The sequence below is a fragment of the Heterocephalus glaber genome, unplaced genomic scaffold, assembly GCF_053883595.1.
Source record: "Heterocephalus glaber isolate CG9 unplaced genomic scaffold, H.glaber_assembly_v1.0 deba00001673, whole genome shotgun sequence".
In the NCBI taxonomy this organism is placed as follows: domain Eukaryota; kingdom Metazoa; phylum Chordata; class Mammalia; order Rodentia; family Bathyergidae; genus Heterocephalus; species Heterocephalus glaber.
Genome location: NW_028258410.1, coordinates 18,194,383 through 18,217,576, shown reverse-complemented (window position 1 = coordinate 18,217,576; position 23,194 = coordinate 18,194,383). Strand labels below are relative to the sequence as shown.

Below are 23,194 nucleotides of genomic sequence, written 5' to 3'. Positions count from 1 at the left end.
CAGAAGACAGGCTGTTTGGGCAAAACATAAATGGCCCCAGCCTTTGGGGGGCTTTCATTCGAGGTGGAAGGGGATTACTCCCAAACCTCACATGCACAAAGAAAAGCGAGAAAATAAACTTGTCAGAGCTGGGAGTAGAAACAAGGTATTAGGAGGGGTCTGCGGCAGGGGCAGGACAGGAGAGGAGCGGAGGTAGGTTCTGAGCACCAAGAGTGAACGGCCCAACCAGTTCTTCTTGCCCCTCTCGGGTTAGGAGCCCCTTCCTCCAGCCCCCAGCCCCGCGCCCGTCCGTGTCCTGGCCCCCAGGTCTCCACAGCTCTCCGAAGAACCGCAGTCCCTAGGGGCGGGGGACTTGGACGGTCTGTCTCCTCCAGCCAGCATCTCGGCTTCTCTCGCCTCCCTACGGTCCCCGCTAAATAGGGTCCGCGCCAGAGCCTGGGGAGTTTAGAGACTGGGGTTTGGTGTTGTTACCCCGGGACACAACTCGGTCTCTCGGGAAACGAAAACAAGGCTGAAGCTGGCGTTTGTGGAAACAGCAAGCCGCCAAAAATGGCTGGAGAAGAGAAAGGCTTCAGAAGGGTGACAAGACTGAAGAAAGCCGGAAAGGCCAGTCTGGCGGTCATCAGGGGCCTGCAGCTGCGCTCTGCCATCTCGCGCCGCAGCCCACTCTGCTCGACCGTGGGGACCTGCTGGATTTGGGGGGCTGCGGGGGTACGAAAGATGGAGTCTGTAGTCAAAATCAGGACACGCGAGTACTCAGGTCCTTCCCCAATAACTGCTGCAGAGGCGGGAAAACTTGAATTCTACAAGTTGCAGCCAGACTCCTAAACAACGCAAAAGGACGGCTGAGGGGCGTCCTAGAGTGGAAGCCAGGCGGGAACCGAGCAGCGCCTCAATCTCCGAAGCCGGGATGTTATTAGCGCGCGTTAAGAAGCGCTAGCACTCAGAGCCGGCCAACCCGACACGCGCTGGCGCGTACGCAAAAAGCCCAAACGCCCCAGCCCCGCTGCAGGTGCGCTCATGCTTCCGGCCGGCCTCCCGGCACGGCCACCCCGAGGCGGAAACTCCGGGGTCTGCGCATGCGCCTTCTAGCTCTCTGCTTAGGTCCCGAGAGGAGCTCTAGGGCTTCAGGTGATCCCGCCCGTCCCTCGTAGCGCCGGACCAATGGCGTGGCGGTAGGCGGGGTTTTAGATAAGACAGCCCGCCTATGCGCCGCGAGAGACGTGTACTGATTGGTTGGCGCCGGGGGCGCAGGTGCGCGCTTCCTATTGGGTGTGGGCGGAGCGCGAGCGGCGGAGGCCGCGGAGGCTGCAGGTGAGCGCGCGTGCGTGCGCGCGCTGCGGCTCCGGCCCGGTTCGGGTGCGCGCGCGCGGGCTCGCGGGGGAGGTGGCAGAGAGCGAGGTTGCGGCGCCTGTGGCCTCTGCTCCGCCCTCTCCTTTGCCGCGGCCGCCACCGCCCCCGAGGCCCGGAGGGAGGGAGCCACGTCCCCGCCCGCCGAGCCGCCAGTCCTACCCTGGGTCGCGTCGCGTGAGCACTCGCCGAGCGAAACTCTGCGCGGACGCCGCCTCTGCAGGTGCCTGTGACGAGGCGCCCGGGCTGCGGCCGCTCTCCGAGCTCAGCGGGCGCGCACTCGCTGCCCGTGCTTCTGAGGGCCGGCCGGGGAGGCCGCCGCGGGCCCGGCGCTCAGCATGAACCGCGGCCACCGGCACGGCGCGGGCAGCGGCTGCCTGGGCACCATGGAGGTGAAAAGCAAGGTGCGCTACCCGGGCGGGGCGGGGCGGAGCGGCCTGCGGGGGAGGCCGGGCGCGGGGGGCTGCGGGCGCGCGGGGGGCGCTAAACTTGCTGGAGACGGCGGGGACGCATGAGTGGGCGCCTGACCCAGGAGAGCGCTTAATTTCGTTCTTGGAGCCGCGTTCTTGTTTTCAAGGCGGCGAGTGAGGGCCACCGGGTGCATCCGAGGATGTGGAGCATTTGAATGCAAAATGGGACAAAAGGTTTGGGGGAGTTCTGGCTGCTGGGCGTGGGGTAAAAGGCTCTTGGAGCCCCCGTTGTCACATAATGTCGCCGCTGTCTGTGATTGAGGGGCGCATAGAGTGGTAAAGGAGAGCCCTGTAAACTGCACAGCGCTCTTAAAGTTAGCTTTCTTCCTCTAGGGCTTTTTCCACCTTAACTCTGGTATGCGTCTAATCTGTAAAATTAGCACTATCGCCTTACGTTGGAGTACCACTTTACAGTTGGAGTCGGTGCTCTTTTCTCTTCACCTTGCTACCTCGTCATACGAAGCGCTTTCACCCTTGACCACCGGCGTGCCAGTCTGCTGGATAATTACTTCGGTACCCACTGAATGCCTAAATCGCAAGGCCGGGTGAGCGGAGCAGTCTGTGGGGATTAGTTAGGGAACGCTTTGCAAAGGGGATTTTCAGTCTGGAATTTGAAGGGGATAGGCAGCCAAGGAAACCTTTTCAGCAAGCTCTTCATGAGTTGAGCCCAAAGGAGCTTAGATAATGTAGTCCGGTTCTCTGAGAAGTCTGAGAAGACAGGCCCAGAAAGGTTTTGACTTCCCCCAGGGCCTATGTTATGATAAAGCCTTCACTAAAGCTTTTTTGCCCAATAACTTTTTATTTTATTTATTTATTTTTTTGGTACCGGGGATCGAACTCCGGTCCTTGCACTTCTGAGGCAGGCTGCAGAACTACTGAGCTAAATCCCCGGCCCCCCAGTAACTTTTTCGACACCATAGAACGCAAATCAGAGAACACTGGCTGGGCCTGAGAACATTCAAAATAGAATTGAGAAGGCCAGCATACATGAAGGGAGAGACGTAAAAACCTACCAGCCTCAAAAATAATGAAGCATCATTGATCGGAAGATGACTCGGGAGAATGCAAATTCAAGGGGAGATTTGAGTAAAGTACAGTGGAGTAAGAAACCTTCCTGGAGCCGTGGGTAGAATGGTGTTATTGTCTAGTATTGATAAGCAGAGTTCTGTAAGTTTCTGTAACTGAGAATCACATCAAGAAAATCTACATTCATCTCTGCGTCTTTTTTGAGCGTTTGTGATATTAGAACTTATCAGGATAGGCAGTAGTTTCAAAAGTGGATCCGTTTAAGAATAGAAACATTTGTATAGCAATTTAAGAAGTATGTTTTTTTCCTGTGTCCTCTATGGGACACATTATAGCACATTGAAGTGACTTTCTTACCCAGAAGCATTAAGATAACTCAAAACATATTAAGCTTTTCCTTGAGTAGTATAGTGGTGGCCATGTTTTCATGCCTAGTGATTGAACCTTCTCAAAAAATGTCTGTTATAAATCTAGTTTGGGTTTGTAGGAGTTGAGGTTAGAAAAGAAAAACACTTGATATTGCATAATTCTGAAATTCAGTTTATGCTCCTAATTTGGATAGTATCTAATTTTTTGTGATAGAAAAAATGAGTAGGGATTTTAGGCGCATTGATGAATACATTCAAGTAAGAGTTTATCATTAGCAGTAGGGAAGACTGGACTACTTGGGGACTGGAATATCAAGCTTTTTGCCTTTCTCTTCTGTCTGTTGGTTTGTAAATCTTTCATATACTTATGTCTACACTACCTGGTATTTACTTCACCTCTAATAAACCACCTCTCGTAGAACCTAGGCAGGCAGTCTGAGAACATACACTTGGAGAAATATGGTCCCACTGTTCTAGTTGTTGATAGAGTTGTTTGTTTGCTAGATTTTTTTTTTTTTTTGAGATAAGGTCTTGCTAAGTTGCCACATCTGGCCTTGAACTTGGAATCCCCCTGCCTCAGCTTCCCAGAATGCTGGTATTACAAGTATGTGCCACCACACCTAGCTATTTGGACAGGTTTTGGGTTTTTTGTTTGTTTCTTTCTTTTTTAGTTCTGTGTATTGAACCCAGCGCCTCATGGATGTTAAGCAAGTTCTCTACTGTTGAGATATACCCTTAGGACAGGTCTTTTTGAAAAGATTTCCATTAATGCTACTTTAGTGATATCACAGCTTTTTATAAAATTGACCATTAAGAGGTTGTAACCAAAACTAGGTAATATAAAGATCCACATTTTAGGATCTGTTTTTCTTCTGCATGGGAAACAGTAGTCTGTAATTTTGTGATTGTTTTATGTGTTTCATATGTGTTTTGGCCTATTCATCTGGCTGTTATCTCTGGTTATCTTAATTAACTTGAGAAAGATAAAAATCTGATGCTGGCAAAATTTTTCTTTGCTTTTTTTGTGACAGGATCTCACTGTGTAGTTTAGGCTGGCTTTGAATTTACTATGTAGCCGAGGCTGGCCTGAACTCCCAGTGATCCTCCTGCTTCAGCCTCCCATCCTCCTGCCTCAGCCTCCCGAGAGCTGGGATTACAGGCGTGTGCCACCTCCCCCAGCAAAATTTTTTTTCTAAAAGCAAGGGTGAAGGGGAAGGGGAGAAAAGAATTGAGATGTGTTATGGACCTATATCAACTTGCCACAATGAATTTAATCATTATGTACTGGAAACATGTACTAATAAATTTTTCTTTTAAACGGCCTAACAAAAAACAAAACAGTAGTATCATCTTTGTTATCTTTGCTCTGGGAAGGGAAAACAGGTAGAGATAATAAAAATAATGAATAACGTAAATATAACTAGTTGTATTTGTGATATGGGCTCCCATACGACTTTTTTGGTAACCAATTTATCTTCCTAATTGTTTCTCTAGAGTTGGGAAAGTTAATAATGGTGATGTCCTTTAATAACCTTGGAATAGGGCTGAACATGCAGATATAGCTCCGTGGTAGAGTGCTTAGCCTTTGCAAGGTTTGATTCTGAGTACTGCCAAAAAGTAAATAAATAAAAACCTTAGAATGAGCTGGGCCTAGTCATGCATTCCTGTAATCCCAGCACTTGGGAGGCCGAGGCAGGAGGATCGCTGTGAGTTTGAGGTCAGCCTGAGCTACACAGTGAGCTCAAGGCCAGATTGAACTACATAGTCAGGCCCTGGCTCAAAAAACCAACAGAAAAAAACCCTTAGACCAGTCTTTGAGCCATAAAGTTTCTTGATTATTATTCATAGAGAAATAGAATATTAAAATTAAGTTTGCATTTCTAGAAAATACTAACAGATCCTTGGGGAAGTAAGTTCACACACATTCGTGAATAGCAAGGACAAACTAGCCCAGGCAAATACAAGTTGTAAATATTTGATCATAAGTAATTGTTGATTGGGTCTTAGGTTTATCTATATCAGTGGTGGTGAACCTATGGCATGCTTGCCACAGCAAGCTGTTGGTATCATTGACCGCTCTAAAAGGTTCACCATCACTGATCTATAGCATCCTGTTTTTGTTCATGTAGTAAAAAGTTCTCTTAATCCTATTGTTTTGTTGCAACAAGCATAACTGTTTCTCTTGGGTTGGTTTTTTTCATGTCCTTTGCCAACATTTGCAAAAGGGCACATTTACTGTGAATATATACAGTTTTCTATTGTTTTTATCATAACAGGCAAAAAAAATCGAGGCATGGTGTAGTGAGTTCAAGCCCAGCCGGAACTACAGAGCAAGACCCTGTCTCAAAAAAAAAAACCCAAACAGATGAGAAAAAAATTTTTCATCTAAAAGCTTTAGCAAAATAAGGGACCAGGAATTTGGCTCAGTAGTGCCATGCCTGCCTTGCAAGTACAAGGTCCTGGGTTTGATCCCTGGTGCCAGGAATACAAAATTATAAAAACATCCAAGCCCTAAAATGTTGTTAGCTGTTATTCCCATTCATCCGTCAGGGGAAGTGATGATGAGTAAAAAGCATCATTCTCTGTTGTGATACAGACTCAAGAAAATGGAGAAACTCTAACTTTGATAACATCATAAGACTAACTGATATGAAGGGTGTTCCCTCCTTTTTATTTGCTTTGAAACTTGAAGGTGTGACTAAACTTTTTGAGAGCTTTAGGTATGAGTCACCTTATTTTCTTGGCAAATGTTAGTGTTTATATTTCAGAAATGTGTTTTGGAAAGTATTTTAATGATTTTTGTTTTTTTAGAGGTAAGAGATGATCTTAGTGAGTTTTTATTTTTTTTAATTTTTCTTTATCTTTTTTGGTACTGGGGATTGAACTCAGGACCTTACACTTGGGAGGCAGGTGTCGGCACCACTGAGCTAAATCCCCAGCCTCTGTGAGTTTTTATTTTTTTTTAATTTTATGTATTTATTTAAATTTCTTCTTCTTTTTTTTTTTTTTGGTACCGGGGATCGAACTTGGGACCTTGTGCTTCTGAGGCAGGCGTTGGAACCACTGAGCTAAATCCCTGGCCCCTATTTATTTAATTTTTTGAGACAGGGTCTCACTTTGTAGTGCAGCCCGGCCTTGAACTCACTATGTTGCCCAGGCTGGCCCTGAACTCAGCTCGAAGTGATCCTCCTGCCTCAGCCTCCCGAGTCCTGGGATAGCAGGTGTACACCACCACACCTGGCTGAGTTTTTATTTTAAAGCCTATCAGTATAAGCCAGGTAGATGGGCTTTTTTACATAGAGAGCAAAGACAGTGAATCCAGTTATCTCACAGGGCCTTTGGGAAAATGAATTGATGTATTTGTAAACTGTTCAAATTATGATGATAGGGGCTTTCACAGCTTGATGCTTACAACTGCTCCAGTGCTGCATTAGTATTTGCTGGTAATAATAGGTATTTAGAGGACTGAGATAAGTGGTCAGACATGTTTGGCAGACTTTGTGTGTACACATACGTACATACGTGTGTGTGTGTGTGTGTGTGTGTGTGTGTGTGTTGCTGGAGGTTGAATCTAGGGCCTTGCCCATGCTAAACACAGGTTCCACCCTAAACTACACCCCAGTCTAAGAACAAATTTTTTAAAAATCAACTATAGGACTTAAGTGAGAACCCCCATCCTACTCAGTGCTGGGAATAGAACCTGGGGTCTTGAGCATGTTAGATAAACACTCTATCGCTGAGCTACATGCCCCAGCCATTTAACTGGACCTTTATTTCAGTTATTCATTATTTAGGCGGCACTGGGGATTGAGTCCACTTCTTCCCACTGACCTACATCCCCATCCCTTCTTTAAGGTAGGATCTCACTAAGTTGCCGTAGCTGTAATCAAATTTGTGATCATCCTGCCTCAGCCTCCCAGAGTGCTGGGATCACAGGTGTGACCAGCATGTCCTGCTCGTTTTTGATTTTTTGATCCAGGATCTCTGTACCCCAGACTGGCCTCAAACTTGCAGTCCTCTCGCCTCAGCCTCCCTAGTAACTGGAATTAACAGGTGTGCACCATCATGCCCTGCTGTAACTGAGCCTTTATTACACTGGTCTTCACAATGATTCCTAAGTGGGCAATTAAGGTTACATAGCATTGCCCAAACCTCCATGACTGAGACACTTTGAGGACGGCTGATTCACCTTTCCTAGGTTTCCCTATTTGAGGAAACACCATACTGGTTCTAAAGTAAGTGATGAGTCCTGTTTATTAAGACAGAGCCAGTCCTTAGTGTTGAATAAGAGCCATTTTAATGACTTGGGCTTGGGAGAACAGAGGTGTGGGGAGGCAGACTTGAGAATCAGAGCCAGGAAGATGAGCTTAAGCACAGTGGAGGTTGCTTCCTCCGTGTCTGTGATCCTCAATGGCTCCCTGAAGTCATTGCTTTCCCCACTAATTGGTGAGCTTCTGAAGCAGGCCCAAGCCTTCTGGTCTCCAGGGCCTAGCATGGTGCCAAGCACATAAACACTTCTTGCCGTAATTGGACATTGTAGGATATACATTGATATATTAGTAAAGCGTCTTTTTTTTTGCATTAACATAGTGAAGATGCTTCTTGTCACTTTTTAATTTTTTTTTTTTTTAAAGCCAGGGTCTTGCTGTGTAGACAGGCCAGCCTTAAATTTGCTATGTAGCCCAGGCTGGACTCAAACTTGCAGTCCTCCTTTCTCAGCCTCTCAAGTACAGGGATTATAGGCATGCACCACCATGCCCACTTCAGACCTATTTCCCTCTTTTCTCTCCTCCCCTCCCCTCCCCTTCCCTCCCCTCCCCTCCCCTCCCCTCCCCTCCCCTCCCCTCCCCTTCCCTCCCCTCCCCTCCCCTTCCCTCCCCTCCCCTCCCCTCCCCTCTCCTCTCCTCTCCTCTATTCTCTCTCTGGTGGTGTGTGATGGGGGCTACTGGGAATTGGACCCAGTATCTTCACACTGGGTCCTTACACTGAGGTGCATCCCCAGCCCTTTTTTTTTCTTAAGGGTCTCCCTAAATTGCTTCATCTGGACTTGAATCCTCCTGCCTCAGCCTCGCAGAGTGCAGGTGTGCAACACCATGCCTGGTTTAGATCTATTTCTTTTACAATGTGCCTCTGCTTGTATCATGCTTTCATGGCAGGGAACTCAAAGCTTTTCTTGTCTATTTTGCTGTAGATTCTTGGCACCTCCCATGAGATTGTAGTTCCTTTTATGAGAGGGGAAATGTAGATGCTTTTTGCTGGCCGTCAGGGTAAAGACAGCCTGGCTTTGGTACCCAGGCCCTGATGGGGAGGGGGTCAGAGTCCAGGCCTCGCACAGGTTTGAGCTGAGTCACTGTGCAGTCCCTGGGGACGAGTCGAGCCTCCTGCGTCTCTTCATAGGGACATGCCTCAGAGACCTGACAGTGAGGAGGCACATTCTTGGCCATTCTGGTGCTACTCTGTCTCCTGATAATGAGGTTTCTGACAGTGGGCGGTCTTCTTTATTAGAAGAAATCCTGTTGTGCTTGTTTGTTTTTACTGTGGCATGCATTTTCAGATTGGGTAGTTCTGTTTTGTTTCGTTTTGTTTTTTAAAAAATATAATGTTTCTTATATTTGTAGTTTGGAGCTGAGTTTCGGCGATTTTCACTGGAAAGATCAAAACCTGGAAAATTTGAGGAGTTTTATGGATTACTGCAGCATGTTCATAAGATCCCCAATGTTGATGTGCTGGTGGGCTATGCAGACATCCACGGAGACTTACTGCCTATAAATAACGACGATAATTACCACAAGGCGGTTTCAACAGCCAATCCGCTGCTTAGGATTTTTATACAGAAGAAAGGTAAGTACCACTGTTTAGGAAAATTATTTCAGAACAAGAAGTAGTGTATTTTCCCCATTGATGAGATACAGACTTTACCACAAACCTAGTGAATAAACATTTGGTATAAATCTCCTTACTATGTTAATAAGCCAGTAGACTAAAACATTTGTGATATTGCTGGTTTGGTATCTTCATACTTCACTGAGTACTTCACAAATTTTGTTGTTTTAGTTGCTTTAATTTTATTTTCTTTTTATTTTGGTACCGGGAATCGAACTCAGGGCCTCGTGCTTGCCAGGCAGGTGCTGTGCTGCTGAGCTACATCTCTGGCTCAGTTGCTTTAATTTTAACTCCTTAATTTTTTTTTTTTTTTTTTTTTGTGTGTGTGTGTGTATGTGTGTGATTGTTTGAGTGGGTAGTACTGGGGATCAGACGCAGGGCCTTGGCACCAAGACATATTCCACAGCCCTTTTTCTTTTTTTTTCTCCTTCCTTCCATCTATCTATCTACCTTTTGTTTTGTTTTTTCCAGACAGGGTCTTCCTGAGTCTCTAAATTGCCCAGGTTGAGCTCAAACTTGCAGTCCTCCTGCCTTAGCCTCCCAAAGTGATTTTGTTTATTTGTGACACAGGGTCTCGCTATTGCCCAGGCTGACCCTCCTGTCTCACCCTCCCTAGCGGTAGTGATTATAGTGTTTACCACTGTACCGGACACTTTTTTTTTTTTTTTTTTGTACTGGGGATGGAACTTGTAACCTTGTGTTTGTGAGGCAGGCTGTGGAACTACTGAGCTAAATTGCCCCCCCCACCCCTTTCTAAGACAGGATCTCCCTATGTAGCTTGGGCTGGCTTTGAACTGTGTAGCCTAGGCTGGCCTTGAGCTCCTGGCAGTCCTGCCTCATCCTCCTGAGTGCTGGGATTATAGGTGTCTGCCACCACACCGAGCTACCTGACAGTCTTTTAAAAAACACAAATTAGGAATTTATTATCTCTTCACTTCACCAAAAGGATCAGTGCCCATTCCTAAAATGTGGTGAAAAGAGCATGACTTGGGTCAGAAACCCTGGGTTTTGGGGATGACCCACCTGCCAGTGCCACATTTCCTGCTTCACAGACACCAGAGCACAGCTGTTTAATCTCGTGAGTGTCAGTATCTTCGTAGAGCAAATGTACCCTCACTGTGTTGCTGTGAGGGTGGAATGAGCTGAGTGCAGTGCCCTGTCCATAGCAGGCACCCAGTAAATGCCTTCTTTCTTTTCCCATGGGGTATAACTAGTTAATTGTCCAGAGAGTAGGGTAGCAAGTCATGATTTTGGAGGAGCAGAAACACTGTCTTGCAAGAGAACATTTGATATGACCATCTAGCAAGCATTTTCAAATGTATTTTGAGTCTTAAAACTGTTTTGAAATTTTATAGCCTGTGTGTGTGTGTGCAGACAGCCAGGGTAGGGGCCATGGTATGTGCCGTGTAGTCCTCTATAGTAAATGAAGAGCTTGAGAGCCAGTGTGAGAGCATTGAGCCTGATGTTGGGATAATTACAACATCAGTAAGCCAGCTCGGAGAGCAGCCTGAACCGGTGGGGATTACCCTTGAGGATGAAACTTTTTTTTTCTGTCAATTGATAAGCCTTGAATAACCCTTAGGATTTTGGAATTCCTCTGATCATGTATCTTTGCCTTTCTGGGTTTGGATAAACTAACATCCACCCACAAAATACACCTACAGAGTAATTTAATTTCTTTTTTATCTCTTGATCTATTTACAGAATACTTTCACACACAAATTAATTTTCCCAAAGACCCCTGAGATGGGCATCCTAACTCTTTGACGGGTTTGGTGTAAGCAGAGCAGGACTTTGGGAAGAGAGGTCCATCTACTCAGGATGCACAAGATAGCAGTCTTCCCGCAGAGAGCCAGGAGCAGTGGTAGAGAAGTAAGACTAACTGAGAAGCAGCAGTGGACGGAGATAGGAGGGAAACGCCGAGCCGTAGCTCTCACACCTGCTGGTGTGCAGCGGAGGGGCCCAGCACTTAGCCATGTGGTTTTGACCCTGGGGCAGTGTCATAAACCAACAGTTTGGAAGGGCGATGTGTTTGAGCAGGAGTTTGGTCCTAGAAAAATAATCTCATCAGGCAGTGAGTTGGAAATCTCACGCAGGAGATTGGAAATGGTAGGCTGAAGTTTAGGGTGGAAACCAGAGGTGTACGAAAGTCTGAGGAAATATGACAGTTAAACCTTGAGTGTAGATGTGTGAGGGCCAGCTGAAGTGAAGACCAGGGTGGAACTGTGGAAGCTCTGGTCAGAATGCTGGAGAAGGTGAGTGGCAGCTTAGGAGAGAGGAAGGCAAAAGGTTTGAATGGAACTCATCATTGTAAGCAGACTAATTTAAATCATTTTAGTTGAAAAATAGGCCTTTCTTACTAGCAATTATACTTTCCATTAAAAATTCAGCTGCTTGGTTTCGCCACCTGCTGCGCAAGCGCAAGGACCCGACTTCGCTCCCCTGTACCAAAAAAAAAAAAAAAATCTGCTGCTGCTTGATGTATATTCAAGTGTAAAACAACTTTTTAAACCACAGCCACCTGACAGTATTTTGTTAGATCATCCCCTTTGTTACATTATAGGAGTTAAGTTATACCACCACATGCTTTCTTACAGGAATTTTAACAGTTCCATGCCCATGGAATTAATGCTAGTAACATCTTTTTGTTTTGCTTCGTTTTTGTTTTTATTTTTTGAGACAAGGCCTCTCTGTGTAATTCAGGCTTGCCTTGAACTCACTGTGTAGTCCAGGCTGGTCTCGAGCTCAGGGCAATCCTCCTGCCTCAGCCTTCTGAGTGCTGGGATTACAGATGTGCACCATCTAACATCTTTTAAAGGTTATCTTGGGCCGGGGATTTAGCTCAGTGGTTTCGCCACCTGCTGCGCAAGCGCAAGGACCCAAGTTCGATCCCCAGTACCAAAAAAAAAAGTTATCTTATGTTATTTCCTTTTAAAATTTTTATTTACTGAATGGTATGCTTTTTATTGAGACTTTTAAAGATTTTTACTTTTGTTGTTAGGCATTGCAGTTTAGCAATACGTTTATATGTAAGCAAGTGTTTTCTGTGTAGTAGTGGTAGAATGTCCAATACAATGAATGGCCCTTAGAATTTGATTTAGAAATAGGCAATCCATTCAACAGGAAGACTTTCTGTTTTGGGTTTTTTGTATTTTGTGTTTTGTGTTTTGTTTTCCATACTAGGCATTGAACCCAGGACTTTTGCACTGAGTTACACCCCCAGCCCTGCTTATTTTTTCATTTTAAGACAGGGTCTCACTAAGCTGCCCAGGCTGGGCTTGAACTTGTAATCCTTCTGCCTCAGCCTCCCAGAGTGAGGGCATTACAGGCATGCACTACCATACCCAGCTTAGTTTTGAAAATATAAATTTAATATAAATATTACTTAAGCCAGATATGAAAGAGGGTTGGTTCACTAATTCTGGCTTGCAAGCCCTCTGCTAGCTTCCCACTGTGACCACACAGATCCTCTGTGCTTTGGCCTCCTTAGTGTCCCCTGCCCCCATGCCCTCATCACAGCTCTCCTTCTGCCCCTCGGATGGTGAGGTGCTGGTTGTCTGTTTCTGCTTCCCAGCACTGTCTCCGTCTCTTCCCGTGGCTGCCGCCTCTTGCTGTGCTCGTCAGCTCTGTCAGAGGGGCCTCTCCTGCCTGCCCTCCCACCTTTACCAGGCCCCACTGAAGACCCACAGGGACCTTATTTAACATGTGTTAATGTGTTTATTTTCCTTGTTGTTTACTACTGGGTCCCAGCATCAAAGTGACAGACTTACACGGTACACTGTGATTCATCTTGATACTTTTTCTTTTTAACAAAACTGAACAGATGCTTAAGTAGAAAGCTCATTTTTTAAAAAAACCTTAATGAATAATAAGTCCAAATAACTAATAGATAGGGTAGCATTAAGTGTAGTTCCATCTTGCTTAGTTACAACAGCTTCTCTGTTTTCTGTTGATTCCACTTCAGGATCAGCAAGGCAGCAGTTACGCTTGATACAGTACCAAGTGATTTTTCAAAAACAAATTTCAAAACCATTTAAAAATTTAAAACCTTGTGATCTTTTACAACCTGGTACTCTACCAAATAAAGATTGAATGTGTAAGCTACTTTGTAGTCCTACTCCAAGATAGCATTGTTGCATATCCTGAGAAGTCTTACATTTTATAGCAGTTAATTGTTAGTAGAAAAGCCCCATACTCTTATTTCTTGGGCTGTTACAGTGGCAGCAAAAACAAAACAAAAAACCTGGTATCTTACGTTATTTTCCCAAAGAAGATTCTCAGCTCTTTTTCCAGCTACCTTGTTTGGAGGATTTATCCTGCTTTGTTTGGGAGAGGGATAATGGAAGGTACAGAATAGAGTTTTTATATTCAGCACTTTTAGAAAACATTTCAGGGTTGCACTCTTAAAAAACAGCCAGGTTGGGCTGGGGATTTAGCTCAGTGGCACCACGCCTGCCTGGCAAGTTCAAGGTCCTGAGTTCGATCCCCGTACCCACCCATGCCCCAAAAAAGCCAGGTCATTCCTGTAGGTTTGGATTACAGGCAGGGAAACATATTTTTTCAGTTTCCCATCCAGTCGTGATCAGCCCTGTCTAGGATCCTATGACTTGTTAGGAGACAGACACACCTCCTTCCCACACACCAGATTTAATTAGAATGTCTCTACCCAAACTTGTTACTGTATCACTGTTTTTGTATATCAGACAAATGCATTTACTTCTTGGATTTTTGTTTTGTTTATGTTTTTGAGACAGGGTCTCACTATGTAGTTCAGGCTGCCCTTGAATTCATTATGTAACCCAGGGTGACCTTAAACTCGTGGCGATTTTCCTGCCTCAGCCTCCTGAGTGCTTGGAACACAGATGTGCGCCTTGGATTTATTCAGAGGAGTTTGTTAGAAACGGAAGGGCCTGGCTTTAAACTGGTCTCACTTGGAGCATACCCTCACAGGGACATGGCCTCTGTGGCCCAGACACTGACAGCTGGGCAGTGATGTCATCCTTACCTTGGCTTTGCACTGGACATCATTTGGTAGATTGTGTTTGTTTGTTTTGTCTTTTGAGACAGGGTCTTGCTGTGTAGTTCAGGCTGGCCTAGGTAGCTGGCATTACAGGTTTGCACCACTGCACCCCCTAGCTAGGGTGGGCTTAATTTTAAAACAGTCCGACAGATTACATTTTAACAGTGGACTACAAAATACAGTTTAACAAAAGGTATGGCCCCAGAAGTAATGAAAAATTGTGGAATGGCATTTCAGAATATGGCACCATTTGCTCATGGCAGAAACCTGGGTGTCACCTTTAACGCATACCTATTTTTCAATCAGTCACCGAGCTCATTAAAACTGCACCCTAATTATGTTTCGCATTTGTGACTTGGCTACAACACAGCACCGTCCTAATTTACTGCAGTAGCCCTCAAGCCATTCTCCAGCTTGCAGTCACAGTGAGCTGTGTAGAAAAACCAGATGAGATTACCATCATTCTCCCTGAAAATCCTAGGTTTTCTTCCCTGGCTCTGGCCTTGAGGCTAAAGTCTGGAAGCCTCAGCACTTCCCGGGAGGCCCTGTTTCCCTGGTTGGCCATGACTCTTCTCTCCCCCTGCAGTGGGCCTGCGTTAGACTTCTTCATATACCCTCCCTCACTTTTCTCCACATTCTGCATCTTGTGCCCTCCTGCCTGTTTAGCTGCCACTGCTTTTTCAGTCTCAACAGAAACCTCACTTCCCCAGAGAAGTCTGCCTCACCCTGCAAGCCAGCCAGGACCCCACTCACACATGCCTACCTTCAGGGCCTTGGCACCTTTGTCATCATTTAATCACTTGGCACTCTTTGTTAGTTGCCATCTCTATTGAAAGCAGGCAGCAGTCCTGAATCTGTACCACAGAGCACAATACCTGGCACATAGGTGTTTATTAAATATTTGGTGGTTGAATTTTCTACATTGGCAAGTGAAAAGGTCTACAAAATTTGAATGTTGCTTAAAGTGACATGTAATCCTGTTAAAGATGCCAGATCTGTTTCATTTAACCATTTTGGATTAGAATAGAGTTGGCAGACTAAGGCCTGGATGATTGTGTAAATAAAGTTTTCTCTCTTTTTGGTATGGGGGATCGAACTCGGGACCTTGTGCTTGTGAGGCAGAAGGCGGAACCACTGAGCTAAATCCCCGGCCTTTGTAAATAAAGTTTTCTTGGAACACGTCCACACTTAACACCATTATGTGTCACCTGTGGCTACTTCTGTAAGAGACGGAATGGCCTGCAGTACCTAAAGCAGGTCTGTGTGACTCTTGATGGGGACAGCTTCTCAGTGCCTGGGTTAGAGCACTTTAAACAATTAACTTCATTCTTTTCTGTCTTCCTGTGAACTTCAAATGGGGCTTAATCTTGAGGTTTTTCTTTTTGGTACCGGGGGTCGAACTCAGGACCTTGCGCTTGCGAGGCAGACAGCAGAACCACTGAGCTAAATCCCCTGCCCTTCTTGAGGACTCTACCATGGATTTGTTACTGTATTTTTACTATATAGGGATGCTGATGGGATTTATGTGAGTGATTTGATTTTTCAGGTTCGCTTTTTGTTCACTGTAGTTTTTTATTTCGTGTTACCTGTGCCTGCTGCTGAGATGTGGACCCTTCCTTGTTCTGAATGTGTAGCTTAGGACCCTCTGTGAGCTAAGAAATGAGATAACCAGGCTTTTCAGAAAGTTTAGAGGAAGAGGTGCCCAGGGAGGCCCACAGCTTCCTCTGTAAGAGTAACACAAGAGCTTTCTGTGTGTGAGGAAGACATGGAGTTTGGCCCCTCTGAAGCCTTTGAGATAGGTCCTTTTTGGTTACAGGAGCTGAGATTGTTGGCTGAAGGTCAGGCTCAAGATAAGTGAGGCATTGCTGCTTGCGCCTATAGCATGGCTGTTGCCTGAGTCTGGGTTTATATAGTGGAAGGTTGCTATGAGTCAAGTTTGCAAACTCCGTCTCATTCTGAGTTGATCACTCTGAGGTGCACACTCGGTAGAAAGTCAGCCCCAGTTCCTTGTGGACATTCACCTTTACACTTTACACCAACACCCTGCACTCTGGCTTTCTGCCAAAATATTTCTTTTCCCAGTGGCTGGAAACTGATTAGCTAGATGGGAGAACAAAGGTGCCTTTGTACTGGGGCATATTGCTTTTGAGAATTTAGCAGAGAGCATTCAAATGGAGTCTGGACACAATGCCAAATTATGCAGATTTGGGGTTTTTTGGTCAGGTTTCCCATGAGTTGGTATGTAGGCAACTTGATTTTGTTCTCAGTTTGTATGGTCTGGAATTTCCCTTATAAATACTATGTAGGTTTTCATTATTGAAAAATAAAAATATAAATATAAACATGTGAGAAAGTACTTTTCGCTTAGAAGACTAATCTTGTAGATCTTTGGCCAAATTTTGCCAAGACTCTTCCATCAATGGAATTATTTTCAAATCCAAATTATAAGTAAATCCCCCCTCCCCCCAGTACTGGGGCTCGAACTCATGACCTTGCGCTTGCCAGGCAGGCGTGGCACCACTGAGCTACATCCCTGCCCCGAGTAAATTTCTGCTTCAGTAAGAACACAGCATAAATAACTTCATAAAGATAAAAGTGTCCCCAAGCGGGGAAAATGTCAAGAATAAAGTACAGTAATTCCCAACTTAACAAGTTTTCTTCTGGGAGAATTGTTCATAAGTCCGATTTGATCATAAGCCTGACCCTAACCCTGAGCTGACAAAGTGAGTCTTTTGCAGTACACCTCTGAAAGTTCGCAACTTGAATGTTCATAAGTTGAGAACTTATGGTAATGCCTTGTGTTGTACATCTACCTGAAAATAGGTTTTTAAGAATTTATGCAGCATCAGAAAACAGCCCTCCTGTGCTCTGGCACACGTCCCATAGCTGACCTTCATGGGAGTTACTGGCCTGGTAGGGAACCCTGGGTTCTAGTCTTTTCTCCATAACTTACTTTGTACCCTCAGTTCTCTGGTCTGTAAAGTGGCAGTGATGATTGCTTGCCTCCAGGGAGAAGCTCGAGCTCTGCGAGATGGTGGCGGGGCACCCTTTACTCTATGTTGAGACAAAGTGCTAAGTCACTGTGTTGCCCAGGCTGGGCTCACACTGGCTATTCTCATGCCTCAGCCACGGCTTTTACACTGAACTACATCCCTAGCCCTTTTTTCTTAATTTTTTATTTTGAGAGAGCTCACTAAATTGCCTGGGCTCTGCTCAAACTTGCAATCCCCCTGCATCAGCCTCCCAGAGTTGGGGTTACAGACGTGTGCCACCATTCCCTGTTTTTCTTTTATTCTTATTGAATGCTCTTTTTAATCGTTGGAAATTCAGCTTTTAGTTTTTCTCATTCCAGGTAGGTTTTGGGGGGTTTTGTTGTTGTTTAGTGTTTTTTTGTTTGTTTTTGACAGAGTCTTGCTATGTATTCCAGGTTGGCCTTGAACTCAACTATGTAACACAGGCTATCCTCAAACTAAGTGATTCTTCTGCCTCAGCCTTCCTAGTCCTGCGATTATCACATGTGCCACCAGGCCTAGCTCATTCATTCCAGTTTGCTTTAAAAATATGATTTCCACTTTGGTTCCTGTTGTCAATTTCATTTCCTTTTTTACCTCTCTTTCTCTGATATTTCCTTTGTAGACTTCCTTCAGCCACATGGTTTAACAGCATTTGAGGTTAGGTGTCTTGATTTTCCATAGCTTCTATCAGATTCTAAATTAGTAGCTTTAGGAATGACTTCAGGAGATGTGTGAGTTGGGGCAAACAGGTTTTTTGTTGAAGTTATTTAATTAGGGGTTATCATTTTAAAATGGGAAGATTTTTCCCTGAACGTAGGGTTTCTGTCGGGAAGAAAATCTGCCAGGAACTGAGGAGCAAGCAGCTCCACCATTTAAATGAAGCAAAAACTCTCTGGTTTGCAAATTGCTAGCCGCTTGCTCCCTTTTGGTTCATGTCACACTGCTGAAACAAATGGCAGCACACTCTATTGGTTTTCATATAGTGAAGAAAAAGGTTTGAAACCTTATCTCTGCATCTTTCAAAAGTGGAAAAATGAAATATTGAGAAACACGCACTCCCCGAAACTGAGGAAGGGAGTTGATTTGCAGACCAAACTCCCTGAGTATTTCCTGTGTCCACTGAATTATGGTATCCACCCAGTTGCTAACATATACACATATTTGATTTTGTATGCTCTCTCTCTTTTTTGTTTTTGGTATTAGAGATTGAACCCAGGTCCTCACATAATGCTGGGCACATGCTCTATTACTGAGCTACATCTCCAGGCTTTTTTAGTTTTTGAGACAGTTTCTGCCTGGGGTGGCCTCAGGCTTGTGATTGATTCTCTTGCCTCAGCCTTGCAAAGAGCTGGGGTTACAGGCTTGTGGCATCGGGGCTGGCTCCCTCTCCTGTTCTTGGGTTGAATGTGATAAACATGCAAATTGGAGGCTTTTTAAACAAGTGAAGGAAAAATATATTTAAAATAGATGGTTTAAAATGATGTCTATGTCTAAAAATGAGCTTGTAGCCTGTCTGGTATGTACCTGTAGTCCCAGCTACTCCGGCCTGAGACAGAAGGATCATTTGAGCCCAGGAGTTTGAGGCCAGTTTGGGCAACACAGTGAGGCCCTGACTCAAAAAAATGAGTGTGTTAAGTTCTATCAGAATCTCATTAGCCGTATTTGATATTGTTTAATAGTCAAAGAGCTTTATCAAATTTAATTCCAACATTTAGTGATTTTGTGATGTATGTTTGAGAGGGCCCCCCCAGTGTGTTTTTTTCTGGCATGGCATATTTTTACTGTTGTACTGCATTAAGTTCTGATTAGAATAAGTTTAGGTTTAGCTAGTTTATGTACCAGGTATATTTGAGTTGTATCCTTTCTGTGCAAATTAAACTGCAAGTAAATCAGTATTTTTGCAGCATTTCTCTAACTAGTTTGTTTTATTTTTAAACAGAAGAAGCAGACTACAGTGCCTTTGGTACAGACACGCTAATAAAGAAGAAGAATGTTTTAACCAATGTATTACGTCCTGACAACCATAGAAAAAAGCCACACATCGTCATTAGTATGCCACAAGACTTCAGACCTGTGTCTTCCATCATAGACGTGGATATTCTCCCTGAAACGCACCGTAGAGTCCGTCTTTATAAGTATGGTACTGAGAAACCCCTAGGGTTCTATATCCGGGACGGCTCCAGTGTCAGGGTAACGCCCCACGGCTTAGAGAAGGTCCCGGGGATTTTCATATCCAGACTCGTCCCAGGAGGTCTGGCGCAGAGCACAGGACTATTAGCTGTTAATGATGAAGTCTTAGAAGTTAATGGCATAGAAGTTTCAGGGAAGAGTCTTGACCAAGTGACAGACATGATGATTGCGAACAGCCGCAACCTCATCATCACAGTGAGACCAGCAAACCAGAGGAATAACGTCGTTAGGAACAGTCGGACTTCCGGCAGCTCTGGCCAGTCTACTGATAACAGCCTTCTTAGCTACTCGCAGCAGGTCGAACCCAGCTTTGAGCCAGAGGATGAAGACAGTGAAGAAGATGACATTATTATTGAAGACAACGGAGTGCCACAGCAGATTCCGAAAGCTGTTCCTGATGCTGAGAGCCTGGAATCCTTAACACAAATAGAACTCAGTTTTGAGTCTGAACAGAATGGTTTTATTCCTTCCAATGACGTGAGCTTAGCACCCATAGCAAGTGGCACAAACACAGAATTTGAAGCACGTGCTGCAGATCAAAAACTCTTAGAAGAAGATGGGACAATCATAACATTATGAAACCCCTGCGTGAATGTTTTCTGAATCACGAGGATACTGTGGGACATGTAAATGTGGCTAGTAATTAAAGCATATATACCTCTGAACCAGTAATGTGTCGTAGGCATGAGAAAAATAATATTGCAAGCTTAAAATGTCACTGAGATAATTGGTTGATAATTGTTACTCTAAACTTTGGTGGCTCAGAGGTGAAGTTATGTCTAAAACAAAAAGGCCTTTGCTAATGAAATTATGTGCTTTTGCTGTTTTTTTTCCTACGGAGAACTGGATGTTGGGGCACATTCCCCACACTGTGTGAGAGGACTGGATCATTTCTGTTTGAAGTGGTTGCATATTTAACCTGCTATGCAGAGCCCAGTTAATTTTCCCTTTACTTAAATTTTTTAAAATTCTGATGTGAAAAAGTCTGATTCTCTCTTGTGGTACACTGAGGACCAGAGCTTTTATATTCCCCATACTGTGTTTTTCTTTCTTTTTTTAATGTTGTTCCTTTGTTGTTCATTGTAACAAATTGTCTTCACAAATGCATTTTTTCCTCCATTTTCTAAGAAATCAAACCAGCTGGCCAGTGTTAGGAGTTGCTTCCCACATTACTCAGCAAGCACTGAAGCCCCTTCCTGGGCGTGAAGCCATGACAGTTGCTCACTTTGCTGTTGCCGTCCTATGCCTTCTTAGTTACAAACTAACCCTGTGTGGGCATGATGGATGCTTTAGAAGGCAGTTCCTCTTACTGGTGATATAGGAGCCTCTCTCCTTTAGCCTGTTCTTATCCTCATCTTAGTCACGTTGGAAATCATTCCTTTTGCTTTTAGTGTGTGTTTTGTTGGTGTGCTTTTATACTCGTTTAATGAATTCAAGTGGTATGAATCATTTTGGATCAAAAAGGCACCCAAATGAAGAGGTTTTTACACACAGGACAAATATGTGCACTTTTTATACAAAAATGGGGTTTTCCTTCATGGAACGTCTGGGAACACTACCTACACTTTATGAAAAATATGTAGTATTCACCTGTGACAGGTAGAGTTTATTAATTTTATGAGGCTATTTATTATTTTCCAATGCATCCACTTAGGACGAGTTAGGAGTAAGGCTGCTACTTTCATCCCATCCCTGACTTCGCTGTGTTGTGTGCACAAGCACTGCAGTATGCGTGTATATAGAAACTTGAGTGGTATGAAGACCGTAAGTTCCCTCTGGCTTATGGAGAGTTATTTATTAATTTTATGGTAGGACTAGTATGGATACCCTTATAACAATTGTGTGCTATTAAAACAATGAAGATTCACATGATTCCGTTTTGAAGGATGTTTTCTCTATGTGGTAAAATATACGAAGAAGTGAAGTCTTAGTTAAATGATGATCACTGGACTCAGAGGACTTCACTGTTTTCTGTTCTCATTACCACTAAGCATATTCTCTGTAAACTATTAACTGACTACACAACATTATGTGGCACAATGTACTTGTCATATTCACTGAAGTTCTTCCTTTTATGTATAATGGCATTCCAGCTTTAACATTCTGTGAGTCTGAGAAATTTGGCTCTTGAATGGCAAGATGATGTTAGCTGTAGAAAGTTAAATTTCATTTATGATATAAGTGGTGCAGGGGTTCAACATTTTAAGTAAAAATACTTTTTACACACTACCTCTCTTTTTTTTTTAACAAAATTTTAACATTAGAACTTTTCTCTTGGGGAAAAATACTTCAGGGCTTGACTTTTGTACAAATTTTAACTGTAAAGTATAAATTTATCTTGTATCTGTTTGTGAAAATGGAAATCAACGCTGCTAGTGCTTTTTATTTAGTTATCCTGTTAAGGATATATCAGCGGTGTTTTCAACTAATTCTTGGTCATTTAAATTATTGGTGAAATAATTGATTAATAGACATACTGTAAAACCATTAGGTTTTGGTTATTGGCAAGTCTTATGCAGTTACTGCATTTTATTGACAGTCTGAATCAGTTATTTCAAGTACCCCTTAATAACCAAACAGTGAATCCAGTGTAAAATTTTATAGTACTAAATGTCAAGCCTAACTGTGAATTTTGTTCTGTACCTTAAGCAAATTTATGATAATGTTCTCAAGCTGTCAACAGAATATATGTACTTTTGTGAGCTATGAATTTTCTAATTAAATTTTACATGTTATAACATGATTTTTACATGAATGATACTTTGTTTAAACTATCAAATGTCAGTATTTTACTACAATTTTATTATAAAATGTACATTATCACTAAATGAACATTGATTTTAAAAATCAAATTAGCTTTAGTTGGATATTTTTTACAAATAAAAATAGACTTGTATAAAGGCTACTTTCTTGTTTGAAATTACATGAAATGTCACCGCCAAGTATTTACCAAGCGCCTGTTACATAGACTGGGTAGGGTGGAAATTGACAATGTGTAGCAAGATTCTTACTTTCTTAAGTTTTCGTTTTTAGGCAGTGCCTTCCCTTATAGTTCAGACTTGTCTTGAACTGTCTAGCCCAGGCTGGACTTAAACTCAGGATCCTGCTGCTTCAGCCTCCTGAGTGCTGGGATTATAGATGTGTATAATCCTGTGCCCAGCTGCTTCCTTAATTTACAGTTGTTTTAAAAGGTGAACACCTGATTTGGGGTTCTTGTACTGCAGCTATGTATGAGTACAGCAGTGGACTAGAAGATAATTTTCTTTTTTTGGTACTGGAGATTGAACTCAGGACCTTGCGCTTGCAAGGCAAACACGGTGCCACTGAGCCAAATCTCCGGCCCCCCAGAATTAACATTTGAAATAACATTACCACTCTTCTTATACTCTCAAAATATGACTCCTTGCTAGTTGCATGTTAAATAGCTGTAGCTGCCTAATTTTCAGTTCTGGATAAGAACCTGATTCCCAACCCCGTGTCCACCAGGCAAGCACTCTGCTCCAGAGCTACGCTCCCTAGCCAGAATCTGATACATTTGATTTTCAGGAAAACTAAAGTTACAGAAATTTACAAAGAAATACCAGTCCCTCTACTCTGGCTGTGCAGTGTTTAACAGCAACAGACGGAACCACCGCGGGTAGAGTGGCTCCCACCTTTGGTTAGAAGAAAGGCTTTGGACACAGGAGATGTTTGTGTGGCCCTGTGACAGCCTATCCTCTGGTGATAGTGGCTCTGACCTGCCTGCAGGAAAAGCAGTTGTGCCTTCTAGCTATATAGTAGCACCATTTATATGCTATGTAAGTTGTCAGAGAAGACATTTTGGAAACCAAAATTAACTTCATTGTCCGCAGAAGCACAGATGCAAATGTCTGT

General features: G+C 43.9%; 1 protein-coding gene across 3 annotated transcripts; it reads left to right on the top strand.

Annotated features, from left to right (window-relative positions):
* The first annotated feature begins 1,433 nt into the window (after positions 1 to 1,433).
* Pard6b (par-6 family cell polarity regulator beta) lies at positions 1,434 to 22,226 on the top strand. Of its 3 annotated transcripts, none has more exons than XM_004858051.3 (3): positions 1,434 to 1,754; positions 8,833 to 9,055; positions 19,071 to 22,226. In XM_004858051.3, exons 1-3 carry the CDS (start codon positions 1,689 to 1,691, stop codon positions 19,898 to 19,900), a joined length of 1,119 nt encoding a protein of 372 aa, XP_004858108.1. In that variant the 5' UTR covers positions 1,434 to 1,688; the 3' UTR covers positions 19,901 to 22,226. The 3 variants fall into 3 exon arrangements, with proteins under 3 accessions (XP_004858108.1, XP_004858109.1, XP_021094697.1); XM_004858052.3 differs by lacking the exon at positions 1,434 to 1,754 and adding an exon at positions 1,850 to 1,994; XM_021239038.2 differs by lacking the exon at positions 1,434 to 1,754 and adding an exon at positions 2,023 to 2,365.
* Positions 22,227 to 23,194: the final 968 nt, after the last annotated feature.

Bases quoted from the DNA above. Each gene is read 5' to 3' on its own strand.
- Pard6b (XM_004858051.3), top strand. From the start codon at position 1,689: ATGAACCGCGGCCACCGGCACGGCGCGGGCAGCGGCTGCCTGGGCACC. The intron at 1,755-8,832 runs GTGCGCTACCCG...TTATATTTGTAG, and splicing joins CCATGGAGGTGAAAAGCAAG to TTTGGAGCTGAGTTTCGGCG. The intron at 9,056-19,070 runs GTAAGTACCACT...ATTTTTAAACAG, and splicing joins GATTTTTATACAGAAGAAAG to AAGAAGCAGACTACAGTGCC.